General features: G+C 39.1%; 1 protein-coding gene across 1 annotated transcript; it reads right to left on the bottom strand.

Moving 5' to 3' along the window:
- Positions 1–3,160: 3,160 nt before the first annotated feature.
- Positions 3,161–5,381, bottom strand: LOC149184647 (EP1-like glycoprotein 2). Its single transcript, XM_089417641.1, has one exon. The coding sequence runs from the start codon at positions 4,750–4,752 to the stop codon at positions 3,310–3,312; it is 1,443 nt and encodes a 480-aa protein (XP_089273767.1). The 5' UTR covers positions 4,753–5,381; the 3' UTR covers positions 3,161–3,309.
- Positions 5,382–23,438: the final 18,057 nt, after the last annotated feature.

The raw sequence follows: 23,438 nt of genomic DNA, 5'->3' as shown, positions 1-23,438 counted from the left end.
ACCTTGTTCCCTGCTACTAGGCTCGTTGGTACATAAAGCATGCATCCTCTTATGAACCTAGCTACATGTTCTTGCATCTTAGGCCATTACACATACATTTACAAGTTTGTTACTTTTTGCCTACACCAAAGTGCTCAGTAACCTTGGAGGTGTGAGCCTCTCTGATTAGATGCAGTCACTCACCTTTAGGAACAGATAACTTACCAGCCTATAGAGCAACCCATCCTAAAGGGCTATAAGATGATAAGGTAGGATAGATAGGAATAAGAAAGAAATCACTTAGACCTGTACACCTTTCCCCTCTTGTGTTATCATAACCCCTATACATGTTCATTGTCTATTGGAATTGGTCATTACATTTTTATTGATAACAAAAGTGAAATATTTACAATGTTTACAATGCCATGGTATATCTAACCTATGTCGATATAAAGATATTCATGCACAGTTCTAAGCAAGTTTAATTACAAAATTTTCCAAGGAGATAAATTGGGATGTTATAAGGTTGGTCAAGATTCTTTTGTTACTCACCTCACTCATCCATCCAAAGTGGATGGAAAGTCTTTGGAAGTTGAGAAATATTATTGTTTCTTGTGCTCATACATGGCACAAAAAGAAATGGAACAAATTGAGAAGGGAGTGGAGGAGAGGAAGATGAGTTTGTGTGCATTCCATATTTTGGAGGAGTTATGTGGGCTAGTTTCTAACCCAATTTATTCTCAAACTAGGGATACTAAATTCTTTAAGATTTCAAAGAAATATTCGATGGTGAAGACCACTATTTCCCATTTCCTAGGAATAGGGCAGATTATGAGGACATTTTGCATACCATCTGAATCTTTGGGGGAAAACTTGAAGCCATTTGCAAGGGAGTGTTCGACATTGACATTTTAGTTTCCCAAGTGCTTGAGGGAGCAAACATTTAGGAGAGTGGGTCAGCTAGCGCCCAACCCAAATCTAGCACTCATAAAGGTAAAGGAATACCATCAACCTCAACTTTAAACTGGGAGAATGATGATAAGCATAAGTTCTAGGGGCTAAATTTCACTAATGGGCTAATTTTACATGCTTTTGTCCAAAAAAATATTCACTATTTTCCATTTATTTAAAAAAAAATCCTAAATTATGTGGAATAGAATTATTTAACTTTAAAAGTCACCATATATATATGAGTATTTTTTGCAAAAATATTAGCAAACATTTTATAGTTTAGATAATAAAGATTAATAAGATTGACCAAGTTTTCTACACTTTAAGATCCATGATGAAATTCTAGTAAGTTATATGGTCATTCTTTAGGGCATTACTATTAGCAATTGTCCTTTACTTTTATCTTTATAAATCCCAAATTAAGATAAATTTAAATCAATTTACTTAATGTAATATTAAAAATAAAATATGAGTTTAACATAAATTTATACTAATCTACTTAATGTAATATGGAGAACTCCCTAATAATATACAAAATATTTAAATTAAAATGTGTGTAGTCTCTTTGGGAGAGGATGGAGTGATTGGCAAAATGGGATGTTCCATTGAGTTTCAAATCCTAGGAAGGATGGAGTGGTTGGCACAATGAGATGTTCTACTCAATTTCAAATCCCACAGGGATATGTTGCTAATTCATAAATTACTAATATATGAGTGATAATTAATATCATCTCATAACAATTTTTTAAAATGATTTGAATTTAACATTTTTAAACATGTAAATCACATGGAAATATTTTAGAGTTAAAACAAAGGAATTGTTATTTTATGATCTAAATTTCACAATATAAGTGTTTGATTTAATTGTGGGTGGGGTGGATAACTATTTTCCCCTTAAACTTAATGGTTCATTACACAAAATCAAATTATTCCAAACTATATTGAGAAATGACTGCTTAAAAAATTGAATCATTAAAACTACTTATACTAAGTATATATAAAATGTCAATTATTAAAAATTAAAAAAAAAAAATATTATTAATTTTATAACAAAAATCATTATTAATCACAAATATTATTTTGGAGAATTTATATGTGATATAAAATTAAGGTAATTATATAAAATAAATGCTCAATAAAAATGTTGATAGATATTATAATAAAATCAAATTCATATTACTAAGATTTTCCGAGAATAACACAATTATCAATAATTAACTAAATTATTTTTCTAAACTATATTGAAAAATAACTACTTAAAAAGGTTAATCACTAAAATTAGTTATACTATGAATATATAAAATATGTCAATTAAAAAAATAAAAAATAAAATTATTAATAATAATAAATTATCTATATATATATCTATATATATATATAGATATCTATATCTATCTATCTATATATATATTATTTTAGAAATTTTATATGTAATATAAAATTAAGATAGTTATATAAAATAAATGGTTAACAAATGTTGATAGAAATTAAAGCATTATCTCATTATCTCATGATACATTTCATTTTTTTTAACGAGAAGCTTGACTTGACCCAATAGTGAATTGAACCTATGATGCACTTTAACAACAAAACATGACCAATTGTGCAAAGCCTCATAGTTCATGCTATATCTCACATTACCAATGTTTAAAAAACATTAAAATTAACTAAATGAAAACTTCATTATTATTATTATTAGTTATAAAAAAAGAATTAGTATGTGGGTTAAACATATATATTTAAAAAAACACATAGCAAGATTCTTAACCATGAAGATTCACCTCTATTTTACTATGAAAATTCTTAACATACAAATAACTTTTGTTTCAATACTATATACCATACAAATACCATGACTTACTCATACCATATGTTCAAAATTCATAACTCATAACTCATATTCTTATAATATTGTCTTTAATAAATTAATTAATTAAAAAAACAAAAATAATATAGCTTCTTTAAAATAAATCTTTACCTCCAAACTATAATTATTATTCAAACTATTTTAAAATATTTATACAAATTAAATCTATCATTTTTTAATATTTAAAAATATTTGATAGAAATCAAATCTCATTTATTTAATAAATATAAATAATAAAACTAATAAATTAAAATATTTATGCCATTAAAAAATCCATTCAAATATTTTTTTTATTATATATACCAGTTATTATTATGAAAATTAGATTTTAAATAAAAATAAATAAAAATTCCAATATATAAATAAAGTTTAATAAAAAATAAAATTATTTGAGGTCGTGTGTTCTAATCTCGCTCATACCAAAATGAGAAAACAGTAAACTGATACAAGATTCAGTCCGTGTTATTTTGAATGTACAGTGCACAGCGCGCTAAAAGACAACTCGTTCACTCTCAGTCCTTCTGTACTTTGAAGAAAGCGGTGTGGAGTACCCTACGGTTCGGATCCGTCACGACGTGCAGGCTGTCCAGGCGGTTGAAAGCCAAGAAGCAGCTGCTGGAAGCCGAACCAGAACCGAAAAGGGCAGCGACGCAGGTGCAGTTGGAGAGACAGAGAGCCTTACAAGAAGAAGCAGAAGTAGATGTTTTATGGTCGACGAGGAACTTAGTCGGGTAATAATCCACACCTCCCACTTCCACCATTTCTTGCTTCCCTCTGCAATTCAAATTCAGGGGAAGCCGAGGCAAGCAACCCGCGTCCGGCTGAAACTGTTCCTTCATTTGAAACACGGCGGGCGCTGGGCAACTGCACTGACCGTTGGAGCAAATGCCATATGCCCCGCAGACGGACGGCAGGCTGCAGTTGAAACACGACGGGAAGAGCTCGTAATCCACCGTCCAGACCAGAGGATCGCCTCCAAGAATCCCTCTCATCGGCAGCGCCACATATGCTCTCAGGTTCCCGTCAGAGTCCAATCTCACAAACCTTAGCGAGGATTGATCCCCCGACCTGAAGGTACCGAAAGGCAGAGTATCAGACAAAGAAGTGGGTGAGCATGAAATATTCGTATTCCCAGAGCTGCCTGTTGCCGATGCGCTTCCTATGTTGTCCAGACCAAACAGATTTCCGGTGTACACAACTTGAGCAATTAGAGTTCCAGAATTAATGCAGGGATTCTTTATGAATTCATAGCTGAGACCCGGGAAACCCCAAACCCAATAAGGCAAATTATCTTTATAAAGCACCACGCCTCCTTTCTCTGCCACCAGCGAAAAATCCCCTTCTGAGGGATTTGTGGGCGAGGCATTGCTCACCATCTTCTGCCCGGTTCGAAGAATTTGCCCGATCGTCAGCGTATTGGTGGGATGCTGCCAACTGTACCAGACAGTGTAAGAAGCCAGATTCTGGGCATTCACATTCGTCGTATTGTAAAGATTCCAGTTGCCATTCTCGAATAATTCCATAGATTCTACTGAATTACCGGAGGACCAAACTTGGGTGCCGTCTGAGTCCAGGAGGACCAAAATTCCGGCCTTACCAGTGCGCGCGAGCATGGCCTTTTCTCCGACAGGCTTGTTTCGATTTGCGCTCCAGAACTCGGTGCCCTTGGGGGAAGAGGAAAACGGGCTGAAGACGATGGACAGAGTAAATTTGCCAGAGTTATTGTGATCCAAAAATCCCAAGGCGTAATTCCCCCCTGCAATTGTCTTGCCCTGACTGTCCACTGCTACTCTGAAGGTTCCTTCCATGGCTTCCCGTTGCTGTAAGGCCGGGTTGTTGGAAAGAACATAGTCCTTTGGCCATAAAACTGTCGCTGCATTCGCTCCCAGTGGAGGAACAGCGACAAATACTACAGCTGCCACTGATAACATCAGCGCGATCACAAGCTTCGCCATTGAAATCAAAATGAGAGATTCAAGAAGACTGTGGGTGTGGATGAAAAGGGCTTCTGGTTAATGGAATTTATAGATGGAATAATTCCATAAATTTTGTATTCATTGTGGGCGTTGAAAAAATTCACGCGGCGAATCGTCTGTATGCCAGTAACCCAGAAATTTTCTGAGCCGAGGGAGATACAGAGGGGCGGGTGATAGCTGGATCCAGTGGAATGGAATGTAAAATGTGTGAGCATCCCACAGTTTCTGACAAATAGACAATATTCCAGAGTGAAGGATACGTTTGTTTATTTTTTAAGTAAATTTTGGTTTGCAGTAGCCATTTATTCAAGAATGGCGACCAGTGGTGGAGTCCAGTGTCACCGCAGTAACGAAAAGGTATATCATAACCCGCTGCTTTATCACATCTATATTTAGTGTGGGTTGGCTGTTTCTTGCGAAGCAAGTTTCAGGATGGTGCCACGTCATTTACACTGATTTTGTTGAGTAAATGAAATTTTAAATAACAGGGAATGTGCAAGGATATTGCTATATCTATGGAAACAAAAACGAAGAAAACGGATTTTGGATTTTATATTTAAGATAACTTGCGTCATTACATTCATTCCAGTATAAATCAGTTACTAAATGATTCATTCCAGTGTAAATCAGTTACTAAATAGTTCGGTCAGTTACGAGTTATTAATTTAAAAATTTCATAGGCATTTAATTCGATAACTGGTCAGTTACGAGTTATTAATTTAAAAATTTCATAGGCATTTAATTCGATAACTGGTCAGTTACGAGTTATTAATTTAAAAATTTCATAGGCATGGAGAAGTGGAAATCAAAATGGTGGATATCGCGTTCTTGATCATTTGGTGGTTTCTTCTCGGCCGCTGGTACTCAGTCTTCAAGATTGAAAAGGGATTAATGGATCATTTTCAGTGACTATCAAATATTTTATATGTTTTTTTTTGCTTGGTATGGTGTCATTTTGACATTTGTATTATTTGTGAATTCAAACGCTGGTTAAATCGCTTCAGCAGAGAGTAGTTCTAGTTCTTCATGGGCTGTAGTTCTAGTTTTTGATGGACTGTTTCAAAGTGTAACAGTTGTAGTTTCAAAGCTTCTTGTATTGTATTTTACAGAATGGGGTTTCCAATTTTCACTGCAGAATCGCTGATTGGTTTCGGATGGTTCTGGATGTTTGTGTTGTTTTAATGGAATATTATTTGTGAATTCAAGTACTCGTTAAATAGCTTCAGCAGAGAGTAGTTCTTGATGGACTGTAAAAGAGTGTAACAGTTGTAGCTTTCAAAGCTTCTTGTATTGTATCTTACAAAATGGGGTTTCCAATTTTCACTGCGGTTGATTGGTTCCGGATGGTTTTGGATGTTTGTGTTGTTGTAATGGAATATTATTTGTGAATTCAAATACTGGTTAAATAGCTTCAGAAGAGAGTAGTTCTTGGTAGACTGTAGAAGAGAATAGTTCTTGATGGACTGTAGAAGAGTGTAACTGCCATAGCTTCAAGGCTTCTTGTATTGTATTTTACAAAATCGCTGATTGGTTCCGGATGTTTGTGTTGTTGTATTAAACTGTAGAAGAGTGTAGCAGTAGCAGCTTCAAAGCTTTTTGTATTGTATTTTACAGAATACTGTAGAAGAGTGTAACAGTAGCAGCTTCAAAGCTTTTTGTATTGTATTTTACAGAATACTGTAGAAGAACTTCAAAGCTTTTTGTATTGTATTTTACAGAATACTGTAGAAGAGTGTAACAGTAGCAGCTTCAAAGCTTTTTGTATTGTATTTTACAGAATTGCTGATTGGGGTTTCCAATTTTCACTGCAGAATCGCTGATTGGTTCCCGATGGTTTTGGATGTTTGTGTTGTTGTAATGGAATATTATTTGTGAATTCAAATACTGGTTAAATAGCTTCAGCAGAGAGTAGTTCTTGATGGACTGTAGAAGAGTGTAACAGTTGTAGCTTCAAAGCTTCTTGTATTGTATTTTACAAAATGGCTGATTGGTTCTGGATGTTTGTGTTGTTGTAATGGAATATTATTCAACAGCGAGTAGTTCTTGATATACTGTAGAATAGTGTAATAGCAGTAACATCAAAAGCAACTTCAAAGCTTCTTGTATTGTATTTTACATAATGGGGTTTCCAATTTTCACTGCAGAATGGAAGAATGGCCTGAACTTATAGTTTTATTATAAAGATAGTTTTTCAACATTTATAATTTTATAAATATGGGGATAAGCAATTTTGTAATAATAATAATAATAAGATCTATTTTTAAGGTCACAGCCAAGCCAGACTGGTCAAATTGGTGTATGAGACCCCCTTATTTGTAGGAGAATGGCTGATTGGTTCTGGATGTTTGTGTTGTTGTAATGGAATATTATTCAACAGCGAGTAGTTATTGATATACTGTAGAAGAGTGTAATAGCAGTAACTTCAAAAGCAACTTCAAAGCTTCTTGTATTGTATTTTGAGGAATGGGGTTTTGGTTAAATAGCTTCAGCAGAGAGTAGTTTTTGATGGACTGTCTTGTATTGTATTTTACATAATGGGGTTTCCAATTTTCACTGCAGAATGGCAGAATGGCCTGAACTTATAGTTTTATTATAAAGATACTTTTTCAACATTTATAATTTTATAAATATGGGGATAAGCAATTTTGTAATAATATTAATAATAATAAGATCTATTTTTAAGGTCACAGCCAAGCCAGACTGGTCAAATTGGTGTATGAGACCCCCTTATTTGTAGGAGAAGGGACCCACCTCGGCGTAGGGATTTCATTGCTAAGTCTACAAAGGCATACATACTCTACCCCCTCTGGTTTTGAACCGGTGACCTCTTAAGAGGAAACACATGCTCTTAATCATTAAGCCCACTCAAGCTGTATATTTATATATTAATATTTTTTTGTTTTTTTTCTCTATGAAATTTAAAAAAACTTATGTTTAATAAATATATTTTTTTTTATTACATTTCAAGTTTTATTGGACATCTGTAATTGAATGCATACTTTATTCTTCTAATTATATTCATAATCTATTTCAATTTATTTTTTTAATTTATTTCATATTTTGATTTTTTTAAAATTTTCTTTTCAAAAATTATTATTTAACAAATATATTTCAAAGTTAAGAATTTAATGTTCAACAAATATAAATTTTAGAATTATATTTCAATATTTCTTATTTTGCAAAAATAGATACTTATCATTTATTAATTGGTGTTTTGTTGTTATTTTCCGTTTCACATTTTAAAATATCTATATTTAATAAAAATAAATTTTACAATTACATTTCAAACTTTGTTGCCTCACAATGAACATGGATAATTTGATGCATATCCAATTTTTTATAGTTAATTTTAAGATGCACTTCATATTTTAAAACTCTATTGATGTTTTGTTGTTATTTTCCACATATTTTAAAACTTCTATGTTTCATAAAAATAAGTTTTACAATTACATTTCAAAATTTGTTGTTTCACAATGAACATGGATAATTTGATACAGTTCATATTTTAAAATTTGTATCTTAAATAAAGACAAAATTAATATAATATTTCAAAAGTTAATGTGTTGTAATTACAACTTGGAATCTATATATTTATGATGTGTTGTTATTTTCCAATTTACATTAATTTTTTTAATGTTTTTCTACTCTTTCAAAACCATGTATATTTATAATGTTGTGTTGTTCTTTCCCACTTTACATTTTAAAATTTATGTTTAGTGAAACTATAAATTTTTAAAATTAAGCTTCAAAATTTACTATTTCACAAATATGGACATGTATAATTTAATAGATACACAAGATTTTTAATTAATTTTATATTCTATCTCATATTTTCAATAGTTTTTATTTAATAAAGATAGATTTCACAATTATATTTCCAAATTACTATTAAAAAAATAGAGACATTTATAATTAATTTTATTTTGCATTTTACGTTTGACTTTTATGTTTAATAAAAATGAATTTTAGAGTTACATTTCAATATTTACTATTTAACAAAATGTAAAATATAAAAGCTATTTATATATACAATTTTGAATTTATATATTTATGTTGTGTTCTTATTTTCCCTTTTACATTTTAGATTTTTTTATGTCTAATAAAAATAAAATTTTTAGTTATATTTTAAAACTCATTTACTTAATAACCATAAATTTTGAAAGTAAATTTCAAATTTTACTATTTCACAAATATGGACATCTATAATTTTATGCATATATTTTTTTAAGTTTATTTTAGAATTTTACTATCTACTTTATATAATAATATTATATTATTAATATTATTTTATAAATATGGAAATAAACAACTTTGAATTTATTTATTAATATTATTTTCTATGTTGAATTTTAAACTTCTGTGGTCATTTCTTGGAAAAATTACTAAATTAATTAAAATAATGCACAACCCGAGAATTAATTTAACATTCTAGCCACTCCGGCTTTTGACCACTTCAAAGTCAACTAGTGAGTTCTAGCCACTCGAGCTCAAAGTTTAAATATATTCAACTTACAAGATCTGTTCTCCACTTCAAAGTCAACTAGTGAGGGCAAGAATCTCACTTTTTCACACTTTTTCACACTAGCTCCCCAACTTCTCCCAACACAGTGCAATCAACCCAGTCAACCCAACTCGTGAGCGCTTGAATCTCACTTTTTCGAAATCAATGCAGTCAACCCAACTCATGAGCTCTTGAATCTCACTTTTTCACGGTATCTCTCTGTGGCCACTGCATTCTCACTAATCTCACTTTTTCACGGTATCTCTATGGCTACTGCATTCTCACTTTTTCGAAGTCAATGTAGTCAACCCAACTCATGAGCTCTTGAATCTCACTTTTTCACGGTATCTCTCTATGGTTACTGCATTCTTTTACAGGGTGTGTTGCCCGACTTCCCAGTGAATAGGGGTTCATTTGCAAATTTATGCATCAAATCCTCTGCATATAACATCAACAAATTATCTCACAAAATTTTTCTTTTCAAATTCAACACATACATATAACATCAACAAATTATCTCACAAAAATTTTCTTTTCAAATTCAACACATACATATAATATCAACAAATTATCTCACAAAATTTTTCTTTTCAAATTCAACACATACATATATATAATCAACACATATATCATATTAGTGACATCCCCATAAAGATACACCACATATGTAAGCATTAACAACACAAATGTAGTCCCTCAATCCAGAATCATTACCAACAACAACACAACATGGTTCATTAAAAGGTAAATAAGAATACACAAATACTTGTTTTTGAACTTGCAGAGCAACTTAGTCTAGGATAAGGAACATCCCCATAAAGATACACCACATATGTAAGCATTAACAACACAAATGCAGGAGCCATTACCAACAACAACACAACATGGTTCATTAAAAGGTAAATAAGAATACACAAATACTTGTTTTTGAACTTGTAGAGCAACTTAGTCTAGGATAAGGAATCTCCAACTAATAAGAACCATTACCAACAACAACACAACATGGTTCATTAAAAGGTAAATAAGAATACACAAATACTTGTTTTTGAACTTGCAAAGCAACTTAGTCTAGAATAAGGAATCTCCAACCAACGATAAACAACTACAACCACACTTACTTGCAGTTGCCACCCCCAAGCCAGATTCCAAAGTCTAAGGTGGATGCTCATTCAAGGGATTAAAACACTAGTTACAAAGTGAAACAAGGACTCTAAATGTTGAAAATAGCAATAAGAAATGCTAAATATAGAAGTGCTAATTTTAGTACTGTTATAAATAGCATTTCAGGATACCTTCTTATTTTAGTTAGTCCCTGAACTAAAATAGAGAAGTAAATATTCAAATTTGATCTTAGTAGCTGTTTGTAAAATAATTAATTAATTCACCATGAGTTAATTAGTTGTAGAAAATCAAACATGAAGTCTATGTGGGGACATGCAACAGTTTCTCCACTAATTGAGGAATTTATCCATCAGTTAAAGAGATAAGGATGAGTTGTAATTTGAGTTGTAATTAGTTGGCTCAGTTAACTGAGTCAAGTCCAATTAGATTGATTCAAACAGTTTGTTGAATTAATTGTGAGTTCAGTTAGTTAATGCATGCGTGCATGTAACTGCTACATTTCAGATCACTGAATATTCTCTCATAAATAACTCATGCATGTCAGTTCAGACAGAGACCCAGTTGAGATCAGATGGAGGGACAGTGTACTACCAGTTGCTGGAATATTCCATTGTGAATATCTCTTGCATGGAGAAGGAATTCTTTCCTTGAGGATTGCGCAGTTACTTCTTCAGTTTTTGTGAGTGTGATGAGGCCAATTCACACATGTGGCATCACTGGACCCCAAGAAAAATCGCACTAGGAAATAGGAGGCTTGGAGGGTTTGAGGAGGACATATACAGTGTCTATTCAGTCTGTGAGCTGTATTATTTGATTGCAGAGAGAGCAGGATAGCTTGAGAGCTGATTCTTTTTGTAACTTGAACAAATTTCCACTTGTATGATAATACAGAGAGTAGGGTTTTAGGTTAAGGCTTTCCCCGGGTTATTTCTTTTGTGTTATGTGTGATTGATTTCTCATTCTCAGTTATATGTGTTCTCAATTGATCATGCTCAAATTGATTAAGCTTCCGCAAAGTTTATTGTAGAAGTAGATCTTGTATTTTGCTTTAGTCTATTATATAATCTGTTGATCTACATTGGGAATTTCTACATGGTATCATAGCAAAGTTGATCAAGGTGAAGAACATACACAAGAAGGGAGAAGTTCGAAGTTTGAGGTTCATGAATATAGAAATTGAGTTCTTATCACATCTCAATTTCACCAATGGTGTTCAGCGGTTTAAGACTTGAGTATGCCCTTGATGGCAGCTCGAATTATATAGCTTGGAAGGATCACATGGAAGCAGTATTAGAGGATAATGGTCTAAAGGACTTCACTGATCAAGAAGTCCCCAAGCCGACTGATGCTACTCAATTGGCGGAATGGAAGAAATGTGTGGCTAGAGCAAGGAGAATCCTTTTGGAGGGAGTTCGAGACCACATAGTCTCGAGTCTCCATGGGAAGGAGACACCATTTTCGATGTGGAAAACATTGAAAGATCTATATCAGAACAGAAGCGATCAGAGGAAGCTGGCGCTAAAAGAAACGCTTCGGAAAATCAAGTGTGAAAAGGGCGACATGATATCTACATAACTGAACAAGCTCACCACCTACAGGGGTGAGCTTGGAAGTGTAGGGATCACTACCGCCGATGATGACATGGTGAGTCTTGCACTCCTCGGTCTTCCTAAGAGTTGGCATAGCTAGCAAGACTCGGTTAATGGAAGAGAAAAACTGCCAAATTGGGAACGACTTTGGTTGGATCTGGTGCAGGAGGAGATAAGAAGAAGCACAAGAGATGGATCCTCATCGAAGCAAGATGATGAGGAAAATCTAGCCTTAGCGAGTAAGGCGAGGAAAGGGAAAGGGAAGGCATCCCATCCCAAATCCGGTTCTTTCCATGGTGGGAAGAAGGTTGACAAATCGAAAGTGTGATGCTTTCATTGTCATGAAGTGGGCCATTATGCTACAAATTGTCCACAGAAGAAATCCAAGAAGGGTTCCTTGAAGGGATCTGATGGTGAGGCACTAGCCTCACAGGTTAAGCTAGATTTCTCGCTTATCGCATGCATGGTTTCATCCATGGTTGGATGTGTGTGGTACCTGGATAGTGGAGTTTCATTCCACATGTCATGTGACAAGAATCGTTTCAGTACTTTGGAGGAGAAGGATCTCCAGATGCAGATCGAGATGGGCGATGATGGAAAGTACCGTGTTTCAGGTGAAGGTACGGTTGTGTTTCAGAGGGAGCATGGAGCTCCCCTCACTCTGACTGATGTAAAGTATGTACCAGGTCTAAAGAAAAATCTTGTGTCTGTTGCTATGCTAGAAGATAAAGGCTATGATGTAGTCTTTAGTAAAGGAAAGGTATTTCTGAGGCATATCGACACTGGACAGACCAAGCGAATCAGGATTCGAGTAAAGAATCTCTACAAGCTTGAGGTAGACAACTGTGCTGCATTGAGTTCCAAAGCTGAGATGGTGCAGAGCCAAGATGTTGGCGAGCTATGGCATAAAAGACTGGGCCACTTGCACCATGGAGCCCTGAAGATCATGCAACAGATTTCTACCAGATTACCCAAGGGAAAACTTGAGCAGACGAATACATGCAAAGGTTGTACCTTGGGTAAGTATGCGAAATCTTCCTTTCCAGATCGAGACAGTAGAGCTGGAGCAATCCTGGAGCGAGTTCACTCAGATGTTTGTGGACCTTTCTCTACAGCCTCCACCGCTAAACAAAGGTACTATGTTATTTTTATTGATGATTTTTCTCATAGATGTTGGATTTACTTTATGCAAAAGAAGGATCTGACCTTCTTGAGGTTTTTTGAGTTTAAAGCCTTGGTAGAGAAAGAATCTGGAAAGAAAATAAAAGCCTTGCATAGCGACAATGGTGGAGAGTATGTCTCCCAATAGTTTAAAGACTTTTGTGCTGCAAAAGGAATTAAACGGGAATTGACGGTACCCCATAACCCACAACAGAATGGGGTGGCCGAAAGGAAGAACAGATCGATTGTGGGAGCAGCTCGAGCAATGTTGCATGACCAAAGCCTACCACTGCATTTGTGGGTTGAGGCATGCAATACAGCAGTAAACTTGTGGAATAGAAGCCTGCACCGTATACTGGGAATGAAGACACCTATGGAGGCCTTTTCCGGGAAGCGACCAGATGTGAGTCACTTCCAAATCTTTGGATCATCAGTCTACTATCATGTGACCAAAGATGCCTGGAAGAAGTTGGATCCAACAACTGAGTTGGGAATACTTGTGGGGTACACGGATACACCCCACAACTATCGGGTGTACCTGCCTACCAGTCAGAGAACAGTGGTACGCAGGGATCTGAATTTCGACGAGCAGAAAGCCATGCAATTATCACTTGAGAGGGAGCTCAAGTTGCATGCAAAGGAGGAACTTTCAGTTCCTGAGGAGGAGGAGCCTCAGATTGATGTGAAGCAACCGCATGTAGAGGATCCGGGAGTGGAGACATCCACTCATGCTGAGACTTCCAGAGATGGGCGGAAACGCTCAAGGGAAGCTGACAGGTTGATGCTGGATGCACAGGAGAATGTGGGACAGCCATCTTCTCAGCGCAAATAGAGGAGGTCGCCCGAGCGGTACACTGGGTACATGGCCCTAGTTGGGGAGTGTGTAGATACCGAACCTTCTTCATTCGAGGAGGCAGTGCAACAACCAGTCTGGGTTGATGCAATGGTAGAGGAGTATGACTCTATCATTCGGAACAGTGTGTGGGATGTTGTCCCAAGACCTCAGGGAAAGTCAGTGTTGAGAAACATAAGGCAAGGTTTGTTGCCCGAGGTTTCTCACAGGTCGAGGGGATCGACTACGATGAGACTTTTTCTCCCGTAGCAAGGTACTCATCAATTAGATTGATGTTGGCACTATCAGCTCAGATGGGGTGGAAGATTCACCAGATGGACGTGAAGACACCATTCCTCAATGGGAATATTGAGGAGGAGGTGTACATTGAGCAGCCAGAGGGTTTCGAGACCTTCGACAGTGAGTTGCATGTGTGCCAACTCAAGAGGGCTTTGTATGGGCCGAAGCAAGCACCCCGTGCTTGGTACACCAGGATCGACAACTATTTCACCGGGTTGGAATTCACCAAGAGTGAAGAAGATGCGAACCTTTACCACATCATGGTAGAAGGTAAACCATTGATCATTGTTCTTTATTTGATGATCTGATTTTGACAGGTGATGATCAGTTGATATAGTCTTGCAAGGAGGACCTTGCAAGAGAGTTCGAAATGAAAGACATGGGTCTTATGCACTACTTTCTAGACATGGAGGTGTGGCAGAAAGATGGTGAAGTATTTGTGTCTCAAGGCAAGTATGCCAATGAGATACTCAGGCGCTTTCACATGGAGAAGTGCAAGCCCATGCAGACTCCTCTAGCTGGGAATTGGAGGAAGGAGGATGCTACTTCAGGTGAGGTAGTAGCTGTTACTATTTATCGGCAGCTGGTGGGTTCACTTATGTATCTGGTGAACACACGACCTGACTTATGCTTTGCGGTGAACCAGCTGAGTCAAGCTATGGTTCAACCTACCAAGCTATTTTGGAAGGCAGCAAAGCATGTGCTGAGATACCTCAGAGGCACATCTCAGTTCAGATTGTGGTATAGATGGACAGAGGGAGTGAAGCTTCAGGGCTTCACAAATGCAGATTGGGCAGGGAGTCCATCAGACCGGAAGAGCACTTCTAGAGGAATCTTCAACCTTGGTTCAATTGCAGTTTCCTGGTACAACAGGAAACAGAGATCAGTTGCACTTAGCTCAGCAGAGGCTGAATACATGGCTACTAGTCAGGCTGCATGTGAGGCCATTTGGATGCGAAAGATTCTAGTGGGATTGTTTGGTTAGAGGATGGATCCAACTGTGATCTACTGCGATAATCAGAGTTGTATCAAACTCTATGAGAATCTAGTTTTTCATGACAGGTCCAAGCACATTGATATTCGGTATCACCATCTTCGAGATTGTGTGGTTAAGAGGATCATGTTGTTGCTGTATATTTCGACCGAGGAACAGGATGCAGATATTTTGACTAAGGCATTGTCAAAATGCAAGTTCAAGTTCCACAGAGACAGGATTGGGGTTACTGGTAATCCCTTTCTTATTGAGAGGGAGTGTTGAAAATAGCAACAAGAAATGCTAAATATAGAAGTGCTAAAGTTAGTACTGCTATAAATAGCATTTCAGGATACCTTCCTAATTTAGTTAGTCCCTGAACTAAAATAGAGAAGTAAAAATTCGAATTTGATCTTAGCAGCTGTTTGTAAAATAATTAATTAATTCACCATGAGTTAATTAGTTGTACAAAATCAAACATGAAGTCTATGTGGGGACATGCAACAGTTTCTCCATTAATTGAGGAATTTATCCATCAATTAAAGAGATAAGGATGAGTTGTGATTTGAGTTGTAACTAGTTGGCTCAGTTAACTGATTCAACTCCAGTTAGATTAATTCAAACAGTTTGTTGAATTAATCGTGAGTTCAGCTGAGGATGAAGATTTTGGGCGATGCTGCTCCTGCTAGGGTTCCTGCGCAAACTCTGATGCCCTAATCCTCTGTGCACACTGTATCGAAGCTCGGTGCCTCGACCTTCTCTACTGACTCTTTCTCCATGAATCCGCCCTCCCCCAACGGTTCCTCTTCTGAAAACTCTGCAAGCGCAGACACAAATGCCAGTCCCGGCTCCACCCCACTGGCCGCCCATGTTATCGATCCCGCTATCGACAATGCTGGCAACACTGCTGTAGGCTCCACGGCCGCTAAAGACAAAGGCATAGACCAGAATGCCTCAAAGTCACTGCCAAAGGCGTCCTCTGCTACATGCATCCCCAAGACTTCAGAAAGAACCAAAATAGATCTCCTCAGTCATCGAATCAACAGCCAAATCCAATATATGAGGGATCATGCCCTCATAGGTAAGTTCTTAGGACTTTGACCTACTAAAAAGGCCTTGCAAGGATGGATCGCTTCCAAATGGAAGCTTAAAGGACAAATTACCCTGCAGCTTGGTCCCAAAGGCTTCTTCACTGCTATTTTCAACTGTCTGGAGGAGAGAACTCGTATCTTTGAGGGAGGTCCGTACTTCTTCAACTCTACAGGCCTGTACCTTCGTGACTAGATAGAGAGATTCAATCCAAAAAAAGAAGATTTCAATTGGGTTCCAGTATGGATCTGTATGTACTCTCTTTCCTTGGAATACTGGGATGAGGAGACTTTAAAGGACATAGGCAATGGCCTGGGGGTTTTTATCAAAGTCGCTGAGGAAACTAAACACCGAAGATACACCTCCTATGCCAGGATATGTGTACACATGCATCTGGCCAAAGCACTCACGGACTCGGTAAGTCTATTTCATGATGATTTTGAATGGGTTCAAACAATAGACTACGAGCATGTTCCATTTCGTTGCAGGAAATGCCATGAACATGGCCACCTATTCAGGGATTGCCCACTAAATCTTCAGTCTAAAACCCCTATCACTGAGACTAGCAAAGATGCTGAGGGATTCACAAAAGTCACCAGTCGAAGAAAGCATGCCAAGAAATCTCCAGTCGCCCCAGATAATCTCAAGAAACCTGAAATACGAAACAACTTCGAAATCCTAACCTCTCAAAATAACTTGGAGGATCACATCCCTTCTTCTTCAGATCCACCTCCTACTTCTTCACCCCCTCTTCCAAAATCTTCAGCTCCACTCTCAGCCTCCGATCTCACCATCATCCCCACCTCTACCTCCTCTGATAATAAAGATCAAGATATAGCCCTTCAAACATCCAACATGGAGATAGATGCAGCTCTAGCTCTCAATATCCATCAAAAGCCAAACAAGGAAGAACAGAACATACCGATACACGTGGATGAGGAACCAGAGAGTATAGATCTGGGAGATATGGACATTCTCAGCCTGGAAACAGCGTGTCGACAGAAAGAATTTAGTGCTATAACCCCCTCGGCAAATCGAAAGTCTTGAAGTAGTTTTAGCCAGAGCACAACATAACAAATGTCTTGGTATTCAGGTAGGTAGTCCTTGGGATGGAAAAAAATACTGAAAGAATCGAAGAAACGCGGGCGTAAAATGGATCTGCAGAGGACCATTATTATTGGAGAAATGCTGGTGGAATCTGGTAGATTCCCCAAGCTGACCAAGTTTTTCAAATCTCTTCCCCACTGTTCCTCATGAAGCTCATCTCATGGAACGTGAGAGGGCTTAACAACCCTGCAAAACACAGAATGTTAAAAAACATGATCCAGCAAGATAAGCCTTCATTAGTCTATCTACAAGAAACAAAATGCAATAGCACTGCACTAGAAAAGATCCTAAATAAAGCCTGGTCTAGATGCCGTTCAGTCTCAGTGGATGCTTCAGGGGCTTCAGGAGGGCTAGCAATCATTTGGAACCCTCAAGTTCTCTCCCTTCATGATTTTCACACCTCACACTACTTTATTCAGACAACTTTCCACCTAATCAAGACTAATATCCATGGTCATCTCTCTAATGTGTATTTCCCACAAGATTTACAAAAGAAGTTGGATCTGCTGGACAGTCTCATAGCTCTCAAGTCTGTCAGGAGCTTTCCCCTTTGGATTTGCGGTGGTGACTTCAACATCATCACAACTTTGGAGGAAAAATTAGGAGGAAGATCGAGGTTGGAAGGAGACAACATCGGCTTTAAAGACTTCATCCACAGAAATTAGTTAATGGACCTACAGACTTCTAATGGTATGTATACATGGACCAATAAAATAAGGGGACCACAGCATATAGCCTCCAGGCTGGATTGATTCCTTATGTCGGATAATGCCATTCACCTGGGTGGGGACTTTCATGCCTTTATCATGCCTCAAGTGGGCTCTGATCACTGGCCCATAATGCTATAGTGGTCGCGTCCGGGCTCTAGGTGTAATAGACCTTTTCGCTTTGAATCATTTTGGTTTTCACATCCTAACTTCAAAGAAGTAGTTAACGATGTCTGGAAATCCTTCACTCCCCCTGAAAGAGCCAAGATGTTCCAGTTTCAACAAAAGTTAAAACACCTCAAACAAGCTCTCAAATCATGGAATCACACTCAGTTTGGTAACATTTTTGACCATTATAAAGCCCTAGAGCAACAAATGAATACATTGCAACAATGTATTATCTCTGAGGGAAGAACGGAAGACTATGCACAACAGGAGAAGGCCCTCTTGACCAAGATTGAAGCACGAAGGCAACAAGAAGAGACCCTGTGGCGTCAAAAATCCAGGGTCAGATGGCTTAAGGATGGGGAGAAAAATACAAATTTTTTTCATAGGTCTACTATTCAAAGGAGAATGCACAATAACATCGCCTTCATTAATAATCGGCAAGGGGAGCGACTGGAGGTGCATGAAGAAGTGGAACAGGAATTCAAAGAGTACTTTTAGGACATTCTTCAGGAGCCTCTGGGCTGCAGAAATCAGGCCATTCGATCTATTACACAGCATATTCCAAAAATCATTATGGCGGACCACAACAATATGCTTCTCCAGCCTATCTCTATGTAGGAAGTGGAGGACGCTATGGCCCAACTTAAGGATGGCAAAGCACCTGGCCCCGATGGCTTCACAGCCAATTTCTTTCATGCTTTCTGGGAGCATATCAAAACAGAGGTCTGGGAGCTCGTGGAAGAATCGTGATCGATGCATTGGATCCTTCCTTCCCTTAACACGACCTTCATAGCGCTAGTACCTAAAGTGGAAGAATCCAATACACCTGATAAATATAGGCCCATCGCACTCTGCAATGTAATCTACAAACTCATATCTAAAGTCCTGGTGAACAGGCTCAAACCTCTTCTCCTTCTCCTCATTACGCCAGAGTAGACAGGCTATGTAGAAGGGCGCCAGATTCTGGACAGTATCATTCTCTCACATGAAGTGATCCAATCACTCAAGATTCTAAAAAAGCCAGGTATGATTCTCAAGTTAGATCTTTCTAAAGCTTTCGATAAACTCAGCTGGACCTATATTAATCAAATGTTATTAGCATTTGGCTTCTGTGCTACTTGGACACGTTGGCTTATGAATCTTATCGCCTCCCCCTGTTTCTCCATCCTTCTTAATGGTTCTCATTCCTCGCCCTTTCGTCCCTTCTGGGGTATTCGTCAAGGGAACCCTCTCTCCCCGTTCCTTTTTGTTCTCATGGTCGAAGGCCTTAGTCGCATTCTTCATTCTGCTATCTCTTCACACTCCTTAAAGGGCATTTCTCTTCATGGTCAACCCCCCATCTCTCACCAACAGTTTGTCAATGACAATATGCTTTTCGGCCATCCATCAGTTCAAGAGGCCTCTGCCTTCAAGTCCCTGCTCAATCTCTTCTCAGAAGCTTCTGGCACCACCATCAATGCTTCCAAATCCCGGCTCTTCTTCTTCCACACTCCCATTCTCGCTCAGAGAAATATAGCTAGGATTTTGGGCTTCCCAATAGCTGTGCTTCCTTCGAAATATCTTGGAGCTCCCTTGTTTGACTCAGCCATCAAACATGCTTCCTGGAGATCCCTCCTTGACAATTTAGAAACTAGGCTCTCTTCTTGGACCTACCGCTCACTCAACATTGCTAGCAAGCTTATCCTAATCAAATCCGTTCTCCAAGCCATGCATCTATACTTATTTTCTATATTGGCAGCCCCTAAATGGGTTCTTAAAAAAATTCGCAATCTTCAAAGAAAATTTCTTTGGGGTTCCTTAGGCCTCAACAGAAAATGGGCTCTTGTCAAATGGACTGAGGTTTGTCTTCCGAAGTCAGCTGGTGGGCTTGGTCTAAGGGATCCCCTCCATAGCAATAACACCATGGGCGCCCGCATCTGGTGGAACTGGATCTCCAAACCACACACTCCTTGGGCACGTCTCTGGAAGGCCAAATATGCTCCAGGCAGTCCACTGGAGGATCTCATCCACATCAACACAACCACCCCTGGCTCGTTGATTTGGAATGCGGCTAAGCAACATAGTGCCTTTATTCAAGCGCACAACTTTTGGGAAATCCATTCGGGTACCACAACAATATTTTGGGAGGACAAGGGGAGCGCGCGCGGCGAACCATAGGGTTTCTGCCTTTGGCCCTGGTTGCTGCCTGAGCCTACGACGGCAGGTCCTTCCGCGGGTGGGGGTTCTGGTCGCCCTCCGGGCTTCCTCTACCTGACCTTCGTTGCAGCTGCGGGGGGTTTCTCTGCGGTGTTTTCTCTGCGGTCGGTTTCATCTACGCGGCGGCGGCTTCTGTTTTCTACGTGCTGCTCATAGCATCAACAGCCCTTTGCTTTGGCGGTACCGGCGGGGGTTTTGGCCCTTTTCTATTTTGCGGCGGTGCTGTGTGGGGTCTTGTGCTTCGGGCTTGACTCCTTCATGGGGGCGAGGTGGCTGCCCTAGCCGCCTCTGCCCCCATTTCGACCCGACTCTGCATATTGGGACCTGTTTGGGCTCCATTGCTGCTGCTGGGTTCTTTTTTTGGGTCCTCTGCTTGCCTTCCTTTGCAGCTTTGGAGAGTGATGAGGGATCTGCAACGATTCGTGCCGCTCTTCTATCGCTGTCAATGATTGGCCTCTTTCGGGCTCTGGATAGATGTGTGGATTTTTGCGGGTTATTTGGTGGAGAGTTGAGGGGATGGGGGTATGGCCCCATTTCGTGCCTCTTCCCTCTAGTTGCATCATTTCTGCACATCCCTCTGGAGCTTTAGCTTATTTTCTGTTTGTATTAGCTTGTTTAGGGTAGGAGTTTACTCCTGTTGGGGTTTGCATACCCGGTTTCTGAGCTAATGTTTATTTTCTGTTTTTATTAGCATTTTGGGTAGGCGTATACTCCTGTTGGGGATACATACCCAGTTTCTGGTTGCCCCCTGTGGGCTTTACTCGCCTTATTTCTGGAGGCCCTATCTGAGGGCTGTATCTGCATACTTCCCAGAAGTATTGGTATTGTAAGTGGTATTTACCACACTACGGCATATGCTTTGGCATCTACAACATGTAATCTCTATTATCTTCTTTTTAATAGAAATTACGAACTCTATTTTCCCCGGAAAAAAAAATAAAATATTTTGGGAGGACTCTTGGCAACAACTTCCCAAACTTGCCTCTCTCTTCCACAAACCCAAGTGGCAAGCTACTATGCAACACAATGATCAAATCCATGTCCATCAGTTTTGGCAGCAACAATCCCCTCAAGGTTTTCAACTTTGGAGATCAGCTGGCACCTGGCAGGCTAACTGGCAGGAGGAAACTTATGAAGAGATCGATCAAGAGCTCAAACTCAGGAAAATTAAACTCTCTGATCAGAAGGACAAAGTGCGATGGGGATATACACCCAAAGGTATGTTCACTACCAAGGAAGCATACCAACTTCTCTATCAACCCACGCAGATAATAAAGGATCAGCTATGGGATCAGGTTTGGCAACCAAGCATCTGGCCTAAGGTCTCTACTTTCCTTTGGCTACTAAGCAAACAGTGGATCCTCACTTGGGACAATCTACAAAAGCGAGGATTTGTTGGGCCTTCCAAATGTCCCAATTGCAATATTCACACAGAGACCATCCTGCATCTCTTGGACACCTACCCATTAGCAGCACAACTTTGGGAGAGAACTGCACAGTGTAACAAAAGAACGGGCATAAGCGTGGGAGATATTTTAAACACCATCAGGAACTGGCCTCAGCATCCTTTCCAAAATCTACTACTCAATTCCCTCTGGAACCTCTTACCGGGCTTTGTCTATTGGATCATCTGGAAGGAGAGAAATAACAAGATCTTTAAAAATCACAGTATGCCCCTTGACACCCTGTGGCTACTTCTCAAACAAAACCTTCAAGAAACTCTAGCTCTAAGACACTGGCAAGACTCGGATTTGCCAGCTTCACCCCAGGAATGCCTCATTCTAAAAAATTGGAACCTGGACCTCACATTTTTAGCTCAAGTCAAGCCCAACTCCTCCATCCATACTGATTCTCCCCAATTCTGGTCTCCTCCTGCCACCCACTCTTACAAACTGAACTTTGACGGAGCTGCTAAGGGCAATCCTGGGCTGGCTAGTTACGGTGGTATTTTCAGAGATGTTGTAGGCTCTTCTCTGCACATATATCATGGTTCGCTTGGAAGAGACACCAACAACGCTACCAAACTTGAAGGCTTATGGAAGGGCATTTGCATAGCAGAAGTAGAAATTTTTTTCCCTCTAGAGGTAGAAGGGGATTCTCAAATCTTAATAGAGGCAGCTATTCAGATTCACTCAGGCACCTCAGCAGCAAAGATCACTTCGAGCTGGCGGCTTCTAAGCAGATTGGAACAAATTGAAGAATGGCTCAGGGCATCCCGCAGCATTACCTTCAAGCACATTCGGCGTACAGCTAACAAGGTAGTAGATAGACTGGCTAATCAAGGCGTCGATCAACAGATCCCATTCTTCTCTAGTCCACTGAGCAGTTCTAAGGATGCACAACTCAAACAAGACTGCACTCTTCTGGTGCAACAAGATCTATTTCTCCTGGATGCGGGTGTGTAACATTGCGTTCTGTACGTGGGCGGCTTGGTGGGTTGGCGTGGCTTATTACCACCACCATCCGGCCTCGTGTGATGCCAGTCTTTAAGTCTTCTGCTAACATCTTCAATGCTGCGTTAATGCAGCTCATCCCTCCACACCAGCGTGCAAGTTCATCTGTCATGGCGCCCCTCCAAGAATTCATTCATGCTCCTCCCCTGCGCTTGTGTTGTTCCCTTGCTGCCGTAGAGCCTTGCTCTCAGACCAGCCCAGGGAAACGTTGTGCTCTGGAATGCTGTGTTGATTTATCGTCAGGATTTCATGTTTCACAAAGCCCATTCTGCAAATTCAGTTGTCGCTCGTCCTCAGTCTTTCCCAGTGCTCCTCTGCGAGCTGAAGCTAGGCCCCTTTCAGTCCCCCCTGCCTTCACAGTACTGCTGCCTGTTCAACACCTCCTGCTCTTTTCATTATGCCTAGATTGCGCTAGAGAATGCACTGCAGGAGGGGAAGTTCCCATGGGCGAGTTATCCACCAGCCCT

This window comes from Pinus tabuliformis, chromosome 3_2 (genome assembly GCF_031772625.1).
Source record: "Pinus tabuliformis cultivar Carrire ecotype Pingquan chromosome 3_2, CPIR1, whole genome shotgun sequence".
Lineage (NCBI taxonomy): Eukaryota > Viridiplantae > Streptophyta > Pinopsida > Pinales > Pinaceae > Pinus > Pinus tabuliformis.
This window is presented reverse-complemented; position numbering and strand designations above follow the sequence as displayed.